General features: G+C 47.6%; 1 protein-coding gene across 1 annotated transcript in view; it reads left to right on the top strand.

The window, feature by feature from the left end:
* LOC142589585 (uncharacterized) overlaps positions 1-13393 on the top strand; it is a 95221-nt gene that overhangs the window by 26320 nt on the left and 55508 nt on the right. The window contains exons 11-12 of the mRNA XM_075701065.1: positions 8369-8400; positions 11360-11545. Of these exons, the coding sequence (XP_075557180.1) occupies positions 8369-8400; positions 11360-11545 (218 nt within the window). The remainder of the gene's footprint in view (positions 1-8368; positions 8401-11359; positions 11546-13393) is intronic.

Here is a 13393-nt window from a genome sequence, read left to right as displayed (position 1 = left end):
TTGTGGCGAAATCGAGTATTTTCTCTAAGAAAAATAGTCGGTCATCTTGCTTTGCTTCTTCTTGCCGAATCACGCTGCTGAAAGCAAGTTCTGCAGGCAGTAGATGTGGCGGAACGCTTCTTCCGCGTTACCTTCAGCTGCAAAGAAGCGCTCCGCAAGAGCAAGGCCCGCAGCTACATCGGCAGCCTTAGGTTGCGGCTCGACTTCAACGTCATTGTCGCTTTCCTGGGTTGCTTCCTGGGGCCGAATAATCTCTACAATTTCACTATCCGTCAGCGCACCGCACGTTCCGACCGCCTTGTCTACGGTGACGTAATCTTCAAAATTGACGTCCCCGAGAGCATCACCAAAATCAGTGCCGTCAAGCTCGCTTGTTGACGCTTTTTCCACTGAAATTTCAGAGGCATCCTCCGAAGAAGCTGCCACAAAACCGCAAGCCCTGAAGCAGTTTGCGATTGTTTCTTGCTTCACACGATCCCATGCTCGCGCCAACATGTGGATGGCACTAAGCAGGCTCACCTCGTACTTTGTGGAGCTATCCATTGTGGGGATGCGCGACTCTTGCGCGTCCCCTGATATGTTTTTCCCGCATGGCGCGTCTCCTGTAATCCGGCTTCGCCGCGTGGCCTGAGTGATGCCCGCGGCGGTCGATGTGGTTGGGGCGCAGTGCGAGAGATGGCGCGAGTGTTGCGTTGCTAACGCCGCCTCACGGCAGGGTTACTTGGGGGCGCATGTGGAGGACGGGCTGGCTCTCTTTCCCGGCGGATCGGCTAACAGCGAGGACGTCCCGCGCGCGCACGCCGACCCATGCTTCTGCGAGACCGCCTCGCGTGGCCTGCCTTCGAACGCGCCACCGTTGGCGTGACCGTACACGTGAACGACCAGGCGTTGGGACCCAGCATGGGGCGAACATATTCGCTCGTTTACCGGTCGCGGTGAGTCGGACTTCTAGATTTGTCGCGCGCCCATCGGCATGTTTTGTGGGTGGCAACTCGGCTAGCAGGCATTGATCTATGAAAGGTGCAATAAATGCCCTTGTGATTGTTTGCACTACTGTGTTGTCGTTCCTTTGTCCCCAAGAGTACGGGTGTGAGAGATCCCACATCTGGCGCCCAACGTGGGGCTCTTGGGGCATCGGACGATAGTTTTAACAGTTCTGCTTCGTTCGAGACCTTTGTTTGAACCAAAGCGTAGGCCTAGCGTGGATTTTGATCGCTAGCATCGGCGGCGTGCTTTCTTGAGCGAGGTGATAGTGGCTGTAGTGTGTTTGAACATGTCAACATGCTAAGCCTTTTCGCAAGTGTTTTTTTAATGACTTTCGTCAGTACGAGAGCCACGTGGTCTGCATCCTGGGAGAGCGAGGCTGAGCGCCCGCGGAGCAGTGGCAAGCCTGAAGCGAGTGAGTACGGAATCCTCGTGGGTGGTCCGAATTTCTTATGTAAATAGCTTCTTCTATCTCTTCGACTCGGATGAAGTCGCGACTCTGGGAGCCGGGTGGCTGCGGGCCACGGGCGCCACTACGGGCTGACTGGTATTGCGGCCTGGCACCGGGCGCTCCGACACCGTCTGGAACGGTGGGCGCCGTCAACTCGGATGCTGTGTGCACCGAGCAGAGTAGGACCACCTCACAGAGCCGACGTCTCCTCGCGGCTGCCTGTTTTGCGCTCATTTTGGGTGTTGTTTTTGGATGCTGGTTGTTGTCAGGGTAGCGACGCTTTAGGCCTAAGGCTTTACGAAGCTGCCTGTCGCACGTGGAGGGACACAACCTGGTGAACCGTGGCGTTGAGGTGTTGCAAGTTGCTTCCCTCATTCTAGTTCGCCTCGCACGAACTGAAATTACTCGTTCGACTCAAGAAAGCGAGCTTCGTTCACATGAACTTAGCATCTGAGTAGCTGCCTGATATTTTGCTAGCCAAGTTGAACATCGTACCACGTGGGCGATGCGCATGCATAATTCCTCTCCCTTGCACTACTTTAGTGTTTGCCGAGTGTGTTGAGTGTACGCAGCGTGATTGGAGCCACCCCTGGCTTGCTGTCACCTGCACATCGTCTGCACTGCTGCTCCGGACTACGATCGAGCCACCCCGGGCGATGGTGATGCTGTGGCAGGTTCGGCGCAGCAACTTCGGTGGCCTCCTGCATCCAGCTCGCAACCCTCGGCGGCGGACAAAAGAGCCGGCGGTCACCGACAGCTACGGCGGCTCTTCCCAGCAGGGCGCGTCGGCGCGAGCGACGCTTGCTTGTACCGACTACTGCGTCGTCGTTTCCGGAGTCCTGGCCTGGCATCGTGCCGTCGAGTCTGCAAAGCTGCCGCTGTGACCGGCGGACGCCAGCGGTGCAGCCAAGGACAATGTCGGCTCGCATGCTATGGACAGCGTGGACATTTCCTCGGCGTGGCCACTGTTTAATGTTCTACCTTGTTCGCGAAGCACAGTTTGATGTTAGACCGTGTCACATGTCTCGCCGAAATATGTAGTGATTTAAGGTTGGGGGGATGTGGGGATGCGCGACTCTCGCGCGTCCCCTGATATGTTTTTCCCGCATGGTGCGTCGCCTGTAATCCGGCTTCGTCGCGTGGCCTGCGTGATGCCCGCGGCGGTCGATGTGGTTGGGGCGCAGTGCGAGAGATGGCGCGAGTGTTGCGTTGCTAACGCCGCCTCACGGCAGGGTTACTTGGGGGCGCATGGGGAGGACGGGCTGGCTCTCTTTCCCGGCAGATCGGCTAACAGCGAGGACGTCCCGCGCGCGCACGCCGACCCATGCTTCTGCGAGACCGCCTTGCGTGGCCTGCCTTCGAACGCGCCATCGTTGGCGTGACCGTACACGCGAACGACCAGGCGTTGGGATTCAGCATGGGGTGAACATATTCGCTCGTTTTCCGGTTGCGGTGAGTCGGACTTCTAGATTTGTCGCGCGCCCATCGGCATGTTTTGTGGGTAGCAACTCGGCTAGCAGGCATTGATCTATGAAAGGTGCAATAAATGCCCTTGTGATTGTTTGCACTACTGTGTTGTCGTCCCTTTGTCCCCAAGAGTACGGGTGTGAGAGATCCCACACCATACACAAAACCATGCGCTCGAGGAGGTGCCGCCTGTACAGGACTTTAACATTCTTGATGATGCCTTGGTCCATTGGCTGCAAAACAGCCGTTGTGTTTGCAGGCAAAAATGCGAGGCGTATTGCACTCAAGGCTGGCACATTCACGTGAGCACTGCAGTGATCGACAAGGAACAACACCTTGCGGTTCGAAGAAGCAAACTTGCGGTCCAATTTGCTTATCCAGCTCTTGAAGATTTCGGTCGTCATCCATGCTTTTTTGTTCGCCTCATAGTCCACAGGCAGCGTCTTCACGCCTTTAAATCATCTCGGCTTCGCGGCTTTCCCGATCGCAAGTAACCGACATCGTTCCGTGCTAGTCATGTTTGCCGCGATCAGCACCGACACTCTCTCCTTGCTGTGTTTGCCACCAGCACAGTCGTCGTCCTTGAGTGTCAGGGTCTTCTCTGGTAGAAGCCGATAGAAGAGTGCAGTCTCATCTGCATTGAAGATGTCTTCCGGTCTGTATTCGGCGAGATATTCACGCAGCTTTCCGTCCTTTCACGTGGCGCATGTTTCCTGGTTAACGGACGCCTTTTCACCACACACGCTCTTGAAAACCAGGTCATGGCGATCTTTAAAGCGCGTCAGCCATCCATCTTACGAAACGAAGTCATCGATCCCCAACATTGCTGCAAGCGTTCGGGCTTTCATCGCAACGATGTCTCCGCTGTGAGGAAGTTTGTTGCTCCTGGCCTCCCTAATCCAAACCAGCAGAGCCTTCTCCAACTCTGGGTAAGCGCCGGTGCGCATTCGCTTCCGAGAAGTCTTGAACTTGTTGTTCTCAAATGCATCCATTATTGTGCGCTTGTTCTTGATGTAGTTAGAGAGCGTGTTCGGCTTGATCCCGTACTTCCGTGCTATGTCTTGTTTGGCGGCACCTCCTTTCTCAACTTCCTTCAGAACCTCGACTTTCGTTGCCAGGTCGAGTGTGCGATAAGAGCCATGGTTTGCCATGGCTATAAACTGCGTGACTAGGTACAGTCAATTCCGAATCACTCGTGGAACAACCTAGCCTACGAGCTTCCCGCACAAAGGCGTTCGACCAACACACGCCTCGACATACGCTGCGCACCCTGCTAGATTAATCTCGCACAATCTCGCCACTGCCAGTATGCAGCGCTGCATGCACCTATGGCACCTGCGTGGCCTCCGCGATCAGCTCCGGCCACGCGCGGCAGCCGCGCGTGGCCTCCGGCGGGAGCCGCTTCGCCTCCCGCCGGAGTTGATCGCGGAGGCCACGGCAGCCGTAGCAATGAATAATCGCGCCGCTCCAAGAAGGATGGCGTTGCGGGCGGCTGCGGTGGCGATGACACCAATGCGGAGCATGGAAATGTTGCAACACTTGAAAAATTGCACATTCTACCAAAGAATGACGGTCACCTCGAGGATCCCGGCTGAAAATTTACTTCCAATTAAACAATATTACTCGATGAGGACTTCGAATTATTGAGCGATTTCTTCTATAGGATTACATGCAGAACTGATGGGACCAGCACTTCACTTCTAATTAACCGAAAATTCCAATTAAGCGGCTTAAAATTATCGGGAGTCGACTGTACAGTGAACTCCCGTTAAGGTGAACTTGGTTAAGCTGAATGCTTGCATGTAACAAACAATATGGGAGTGTTTCTTTAGTTTTCCATGGACTCAGTGCAAAAAAAGTCTGCTTAAGACAAACCACTTCAGACGGGCTCTTCGGTTCATTCATTCATTCATTCATTCATTCATTCATTCATTCATTCATTCATTCATTATTTACAACATATTTTAAGTTAAGACTAACATTCGGAGTGACCACCACTCCTGCCATTCCTGGAGGCTAGGTTGCCTCGATGCACTGCACCAAGGGGTGAGCTTATCAAGGCACCCTACTAGAGGCTTGCGGCGCACATTGCCCGTGGACAGAGGCGAAAACAAGAGGAAGAAATGAAAAGAGACAGATCGTATCAAGACCTCTTGAAAACAGTTTTCTATTAAGTACAGCTAATTAAATACTTTTCAGGTCATTTTCCCCCCCGCTTTCAATCAGCTTCATTTACCGTTTTGAAGTAAGATATTTGGATGCTACTGGTCATATTGCCAATTATTCTTCTGATAAGATGATTAAATTTTTGTGGTCCCTTTGAGTTCATCTTAAAGGGAGTCTACTGTATAAAAAAATTTCAATATAATGAAGCAAATTGCTGATTTTACCGGTTTCTATATATTGAGATTTAACTGTAACTGAACCCACAACCTGCATGTGGTGCATGCGATGCCCTAGAAATTCAGCTACTTGTACTGCTTTCTCTTATAAACCTTCAGAAATATTTATGTACCTATATTAAACCTTGCCCTAAAGTGTTAGGCAGCACCACCTATGGCCACAGTAGCGGATTTAGAATATCCTATAAACTGGGCATTATGTAGTGTGCCAACTTAGCAGCATGAAATTAATACATCCTCATATGCTAACTTAAGGCTGCCTAGGTTAAGACCCTCACTAGGCAAAGAGCAAAAAAAGTTAGGGAAATCGATGGACTTCATTTTTCTATAACAATGTTATGAAGCTATCAGAAAATGAGACCAAGGAAAGCATTGGCAAAATTAATCAACTTAAAAAGGAACAGTTTATTGAATTGCAGTGGTTACTGTAGATGGCAGTTGCATTTACAAGAAACTTTGCATTACAGTCGAGCCCACATATAACGGCCCCACTTAAGACAAACTTTCGCTTAAAATGACCGAGAGCCACGCGACCATGAAAATAATGGCATAAAATCGCACGTATAACAAACTTCTTAGAGCCCTGCCAATCGGTTACAGCGAACGGACGGCGTAAACCTGCCGCCGCGATGCAAAATAACGACGACCTTCGGCCCTTGTGCACCTGCGATCTGTTTTCCCAAGCCTCCTCGGAGGTGAACTATCCGTTTTGTGCCCCTCTACCCTCTCCCTGCCATCACGCACTGCCTACGAGTGTCAGCGTGTGGCTTCCAAGATCGCCCTCCTGCCCATCCTTTCAACTCCGCTCCCCTCTCTTCACGTTTTCTTGCAACGCCCTCGCTGTCTCGGCATCTGCACTACTGTGCTGGCTAATGTTCAGAAGTTTTGTTTTCTTGCCATGACCGCGAAGCAGGCCTCTCTACACTGGCCTCCATGCTTCCTCGCTTCCGCGCTTCATTCTAGTTGGGCCTCAGTTGTAATTCAGGATGGCGGACGGGAATGCCGTGCCTGCAGCGTTCACGAAACGAAAAGTGTTGAACATGGCAACGAAGTGAACAGTTTTGAAGGAAGTGTTTCAAGGTGCTAAAAACTACGAGTTGGTGAATAAGTACATGTCTAAATCAACCATCTCAACGATTCTGAAGAACAAGGAAAAGGTTGCCAGCTCTGCCGCCGACTCGACGAACAGAAAGCACCTGCGGAAGGCCACCTATGCGGACATAGAGGATGCGCTGCTTAAAGCTACATGGAGCAGGACGTGCATAATGCAGATGAGCCTGCATTATTTTATCAGATGCAGCCAGACAAGACGCACGCCACGAAAGGCGACTCATGTGCTGGCAGCAGGCACAGTAAAGTGCATGTTACAGTACTTCTGTGCACTAATATGGATGGCAGCGACCAGTGCGTGCCCTTTGTTATCGGAAAATCAAAGAAGCTGTGTTGCTTTCAGAGCTGTGTGCCTGTGCACTACAGTTACTATACTAAGGCACGGATGATGCGCAATTCGCAAAGTGTCTGGGCGAGTTTGACCGTGACATATGTCGCGGTCAAACTCGCCCTGCTTGTGAAGTGCAGGTGGAGAGTGATGCAGAGCAATCAGATGACAATGAAACTTCGGAGCCAGCATCCATAAGCATGCCTGTAGCAATGGGCTACATAGAGAGCCTCAGGCAACTTGTCTGTACCAAGGGCCTCAGTGAAGAGCACGCTTCTGCTTTAAGTAAACTAGAGACCGCCCTCATTGGATCTGCACTGCAGAAAAAGATGAGCATCATGAACTTCTTTGCAAATAAATACATTTTGTGTTTTGACTAGCCACTTTTTTTTTCTTTTTTCTTTTTAACCTGTTGTCCACTTATTACAAACTTCGGGGTATACCGAACAGACGCCGCGTAACCTTCAGGTTCGTTATAAGTGGGCTCGACTGTAGTAATAAAGGAAAATGGAAATTGACAGTCGAAGAAAAGACTGCTTGACATTAGTGGGACCCAAGCACATATGTACATGATGCCTGAAAACACATCTCGGAAAGTAAGACTTCTGCAACGAAATAATTTTCATGTCTAATAGAAGTATTGTGTGTGACTGACCTTCAGAAATTGGGACACATTAAATTATCTAAACTGCCATGTCAGAACACAGAATAAAATGTGGAAATCCAACACCCCTATGATGGTCGAAGATTTCCCTTCCTGGCCACAATGATCTGTTTGTGCTGAATGCAAGACAAATGCTGTAGGACTAAACGGTAGACTAGCATTTAATCAGGACTTCATAACATGATAAATTTAAACAGAGTTGACTCTGCTTCGTACTTGCATCATTAGAAAATTTCAGTGAATTTGAAAGCTTTATTTCAATCCCTTAGAACATTTAACCTGAGTCCAGGTCAATTCAGTGAAAATAAAGCGGTCCTTGAGATGGGTGTGTAATTTATAGTTGCTGGCATTCAAGTTAAGTGTTGCACGTCATTTTATGCCAGGTATTACTGGTACTCATAAATATCTAGAGGGCTGAAGTTTACAGGGTGCAATGACAAAGAAAATAATTTTTCCTCAATGGGAAATTTAAAAAGCTAAGACACAGAGGAAGTGATCTGGAGCATGTGTACAGCCCTCAACTGGGCAACTGGGCATTGTTTAGCGAAAGACATTTACTTTATTTTTTAAGTACTTGCGTTACTGTACTTGCATTACTAAAAACAAATGCACCCATCATAAGAACATGTTGAAAATGTCATGTAAAGCTGACACTCAAATAGCTGTCAAGGTTATATACAAATGGGGAAAAGCTAAGTGATATTCCCTGCTGCTTGCAAATGAATAATATCTGTTTCATGACGTGGCATGGTACTTAGTGTACTCGAAATGTGGTGGCCCGCTTTGAGGAAGGAGATTTTCCATGCATCAAAGTAGGCTACTTCCTCACAATAGTGCTGGAATTGTGCTTAAACATCAAATTGCAAACATGTTGCCATAGTTGCAAGCATGATTTTTGAATTGTAATGTGTCTGCGTGTGTATTCATAGTCTTATTATTTTTTTCATACATTTCTTTCACAGCAAAAAAACTGTGCGACAGTGACATAGAGAAGGTGAGTTCTCTGGGGAAATCATTAGTGCCTAGTATTCTTAGTATATTGTTGTAATGGTGCTGATCACGTATCTGTACAATGAAATAAATTTTTAACGCAGGGTGCCTTTTTGTAGTAAGAAAAAGTTTTTCCCTGTCTTATGAAATTTGTCAGAATAGGTTTAAACCTGTTGTATCTCTGTCGTACGGGCAGTGGTGTAGCCAGAAGAATATTTCAAGGAAGGGGGCGGGGGGTGCACGCACTTCATAAGGGGGGGGGAGGGGAGGGGGCAGGTGGGTGTCGCAAAAACGCAGACATCACAACAACAGCTGTGTATCTTAAGCAGGATTGCATAGAAACAATGCTCATGTTGTTAGGTTCTTGGGACTTGCTCAGGCGACCAAATGCCTGTATTCTTATGGCAGGGCAGGTGGTTCTGGGAAATACTGTATTTGCCTATGTCATGCACCTTTTTTCCAAGAAAGTTAGTGTATAAATTATTTGTATGTTACAACCAGACACTATCTGAACCAAACTGAAAAGGTGTGCATGGTATTGACAACTGGCTACCATTAGAGCTAATATCATTACTGCTATCGCAAAAAAGTCTGTGTTTTCTGGTTTTGACAACCTCTGGGATGCCCATAAGCTCTTTACAATGGCAAGGGCATCTGTTGCTAACTCTTAATCATGTTGCATGCTGGGTCACTGTTGGAATGCCAGAACATGGAATGTTTGGCCTTGCTTGCTTTACCAGAAAAATGGTCATGGCCTTGCAGCTAAAGCTCTTCTGGAGAGAATATTCCTAGCAAGTCCTAGCTCTTCCTTAACATGTCTGGCATTTATGTATATTCTCTCAAATTATCTCAAGGAAACAAAGAAAACATTAACACATCATTGAAATAGGTGCACAATGAGTGAAAACTGCCTCGTCCTTCCTCCAAATTCAGTGACCAGCTGGTGGTTATGTTTGCAGTTGATATAACATGTGAGAGGCATAACTTAGTTGTCTGTAACTCTGCTGAGAAGTGTGACGGGATCATAACATGGGTGGTAGGGGGTCGACACTCAACAATAGATTATGCGTTAATGTCGCATAGGATGTACGATAGATTAGGAGCCATGATTATAGATGAACAGGGCTCCAGAAGTATAGGTAGCAACTGCAAACATATCAAGTTGAGTTTTAACGGGGAAACTAAAGCACGAACGAGGCGTGAGGAACAGCCAGATGGGATTTTGTACTTGGAAGAGCAAGTGGAAATAGCGGCCAAATATATTGAAGAGGAAATATCAGAGGGTACTGAAACTGGTTGGACTTACCCAAAGTTAATGAGACTATTTGATCGTGAACTAGATAAGGTGCGAGTCAGGAAAATAAGGCAAGGGATAAGAAAACTCAAGAGCTGGTGGGATGAAGAGGTTAAGAAGGCCATAAAGAAATGTCAGGATGCCTCCAGGCAACACAGGTATTCCAAAAGTAAAGGCAAACCTGAAGCAGAAGTGGAGAGAAAATGGGTAAACTACATAAAATGCAGAAGGGAAGCATCCTATTTGATCAACGAGAAAATCAAGACAAAAGGGTCCCAATGGTGGTCAGAAATAAGCAATAAAAAAGATAAACAGGCAGCTAGGAAGTTCTGGCAACATCTGAACTCCTTGGGTAATAGGACAAGCCCAGAGCAGAGGTATGTAGTAACAGCTCAAGGTACTCTGTTAGAAGGTGAGGAGGCAATGGAGTATATAGGAACCATGATGAGGGAAAAATTTACAAAACAGAGAAATGGTACATGCAGTATGTCGGAGAGGGATAGCCCAGCCAATCCACTGCTTTCGCTTGGACAAAGAGAGTGGGAAAGGGCTGGAAAAAGGGTACAAAGTAGCACATCAGCAGTCCCGGATGGTATTCCAATTATGTTAATAAAGAAATTGGGCTCGAAATCCAAGAAAGCATTAAGGAAGGTGGTGAGCAAAATGCTAATGGATGGTAAAGTACTTGACGAATGGAGGCTAAGTAGGATGAGAATGATATATAAGGGAAAGGGGGACAAAGCTGACATAAATAACTACCGGCCTATAACAGTGACATCGGTGGTTATGCAGATTATAAAGTACAGACTGCAGGCATGGGTAGAGAACGAGCGGGTGCTTGGAGAGCTACAAAATGGGTTCCGGAAGCATAGGAGGCTAGAAGGCAATGTGTTCTCACTGACACAGTGCAGTGACACAGTGCACACAGTGCAAATGAACCGAAGCATAACTGCGAACTGTTGTGCTTCAGTTCATTTCTATTTCTTCCGGCCCTCTTTCTACTTGTCCGAACTATAGCTTAAACAATTCAGCAGTTCTGGAGCCTATTATCGCGGTCTGTGAGTGCAAAGCACGGGTGTTAAGCTGGTGCCTGAAACTTGGAAAGCGCTCGTGCTTGTGTTGCTCCTATTCTTCGTCTCTGTTTGTTTGCGCACAAAAAGTTTTAAGATGAATCTGTTCCAACTAGGCCGACTCGCAGTTATGAAAGTAAAATAGACTTTGAACAGGTAGAAATAACTAAACGGAGGCTATCTGATTGGTGGATAATATCAACGCAAAAGTAAAGCAGCAGATACATAGGTATGCATGCATATAGTACCATTCAAGGCTAAGTGGCGCCCGCCGCCGCCCGATTCAAAGGGTTGAGCCTCATTTATCCATCCATCCATCCATAACTGGAGGTGCTTGTGCAAGCACTTGTGCTATAATTACTAATTATAATGTAATAGTAAAAAGAATTTTCAGCATTTTGCATCCTATTTTAGTGCAGACTAAATCATTGTTGCAGAGAAAACTCTGTTTGCCAAATGTGTCTTTAATGTGTCCGTTGAGAAAGACGCCACTCCGAGGCCTGGTATTCCCATGCAAAGCACTGTGCTCTGTGATATGGCTCTACGATGGCAAAGGTCCGGATGTGCTTGTTTGTGAAGTTATGATGTCTTGCTTGCAGCAAGCCAAAGTGGCCGTGCAGGATGAGTATGTGCGGCGTGTGTCGGAGGCAGTGGGCCGTGACCCAGCCCTGGAGAGCCTGGCGCCGGGCCTGGGCCAGCTGCTCGCTGAGCAGGCCCAAGCAGCTGTGCTTATCCAGCGGGCTCTGGATGTTGTGCACAACCGTACTGCACAATATGTGGCTCAGGTGGGACCTGCTGTGCTGTATGGGTTCGAGGCATAGGAGCTTCCATGTACAAAGTTTCAGAGAAGCCAGCCACTTTCCAAGGATCTAAATGTTCCTGTAGGGGTTCTGGTGAATGGCTGCCCTTTGTAAACATCCCCAAACGATTTTTGCCAAAAGGCTTGGAGGGTTGCCTTGCTGCAGAGAAATCTATTCGTCACACTATGAGACCGACACAACTTTAGCGTTGTGTGAAGGCACACATTGTTGCTTATGAACTGCTTCTGCCCCAAGTGTTAGCTTAAAGTTAGGGCTGTGCAAATACTCAGATATCACTGGATGGAATAGTGATCATTTGAGTATTTATTATATTCGGTGTAGTGACCCTCACAGGGCCGCATGTCGCATGTGCCGCTTAGCCCCTCATGCTCGATGCCACACAATAGGAGTGCCGAGCGTGCCAGGGGTAAGCCGCTTGTATATACACGCACTTTGTCTCTGCGAGTGCTTCTTCGCTGTTGCATGCGCTCCTCGACGGCGGCCCAATGTGGGGATTCAATGTAGAGTGCCTGAACACCGAATTCGCTGAATGGTGACATGTCGGCCGAGGCCACCTCTGGTACAAAATTTGGACAGAGGCAAAAGCAACAAAGCAGTTTGTATTTCAGAAATTGCGATAGCATGTGTGAAGACCAGCTTGATCAGCTGCCGGGAGGCACGTGGATCGTGTTGCAGTATGCGTGATCATGTGAGAAGCCACCTGTACAACCACAGTAGCGGCAAGCATTCTATGACGGTTTGTGCACCGTTACCACACCACACCACATTGCCTTGGCCATTAAGCCTAATTGACACACAGTTGGCGTTGCTTTGTCAGGCATCGGTGACTTAAGTTGCTGTTTGGTGTCAAATTGACACAGATATATTCACAGCAGCCGTGCAGCACTCTGAAAGCCAACAAGCCACCTCGCAAATGAGTGTTCGGCATGGCAACAATGTTGCTCACAGCCACCATATTTGCGACACACTGTACGGCAGCATCTTGTTCTCGATGCCGTTCATAGATGTACGTTGGTTTCTTTTTGTTGCTTCAAAGAACACATCACAAGACTAGCTTTTGATTTACATGGTGGGCACAAAAGTGTCATGTCACTTGTTCACTGACCGCATGGTTGCATTCATGTGCGTGACGATGAATTGACGATGAAAGGAGAGTGGGAGGGGGCATTGTGGGAACTTCCCATGACCCTATCAATTTCAGAATCTTGACAGGTGGCAAATCATGCTGAACATGACAATGAAAAGGCACCTGCTCTACCATCCGCATTGATTGCTGTTGGTCTGCACAGCACCAATGATAGTTACGCATGAAGCGGTGATTGATTCATGTAACGTATGGTCTGCACTTTCATTTGGCGCCCAAATTGTTCTTACGATAACCCACCTGCCATAAAGATTGGTAAGCCCTTCTGTATTCTGAAGGCAAACTGGAAAGCAAAACTTTCTCTGAAATAAAACGTTGATATACACTGGTTCACTCTTGAACTAAAAGCCTCATTGGTATTCAGTACAACATAACATCGCTAATTCTCGTGCTTCAGAGGTAAAAAAATCACTTTATTCTATTCAACCAACACTTTATTGATAAAAACATACTTCTGATACCTTTATAGTAGAACTGAGCTATAATCGGTGCTGGTATACTAATTTGGAGTTTCCTTTAATTATCAAAAGTAGACTCTACTGTATATCTTGATTTTTATGTACCTAAATTACTGATAGCTTGCTACATTCTTGTTATGCAATACTAGGAGACTCCTGAGCAAAATTTATAAGCATTAAGCTTTCTGATCAATTTTTCTGATATTCAAT

The sequence above is a fragment of the Dermacentor variabilis genome, chromosome 8, assembly GCF_050947875.1.
Source record: "Dermacentor variabilis isolate Ectoservices chromosome 8, ASM5094787v1, whole genome shotgun sequence".
Lineage (NCBI taxonomy): Eukaryota > Metazoa > Arthropoda > Arachnida > Ixodida > Ixodidae > Dermacentor > Dermacentor variabilis.
The sequence above is the reverse complement of the archived record's forward strand: the minus strand, read 5'-3'. Positions and strand labels throughout refer to the sequence as shown.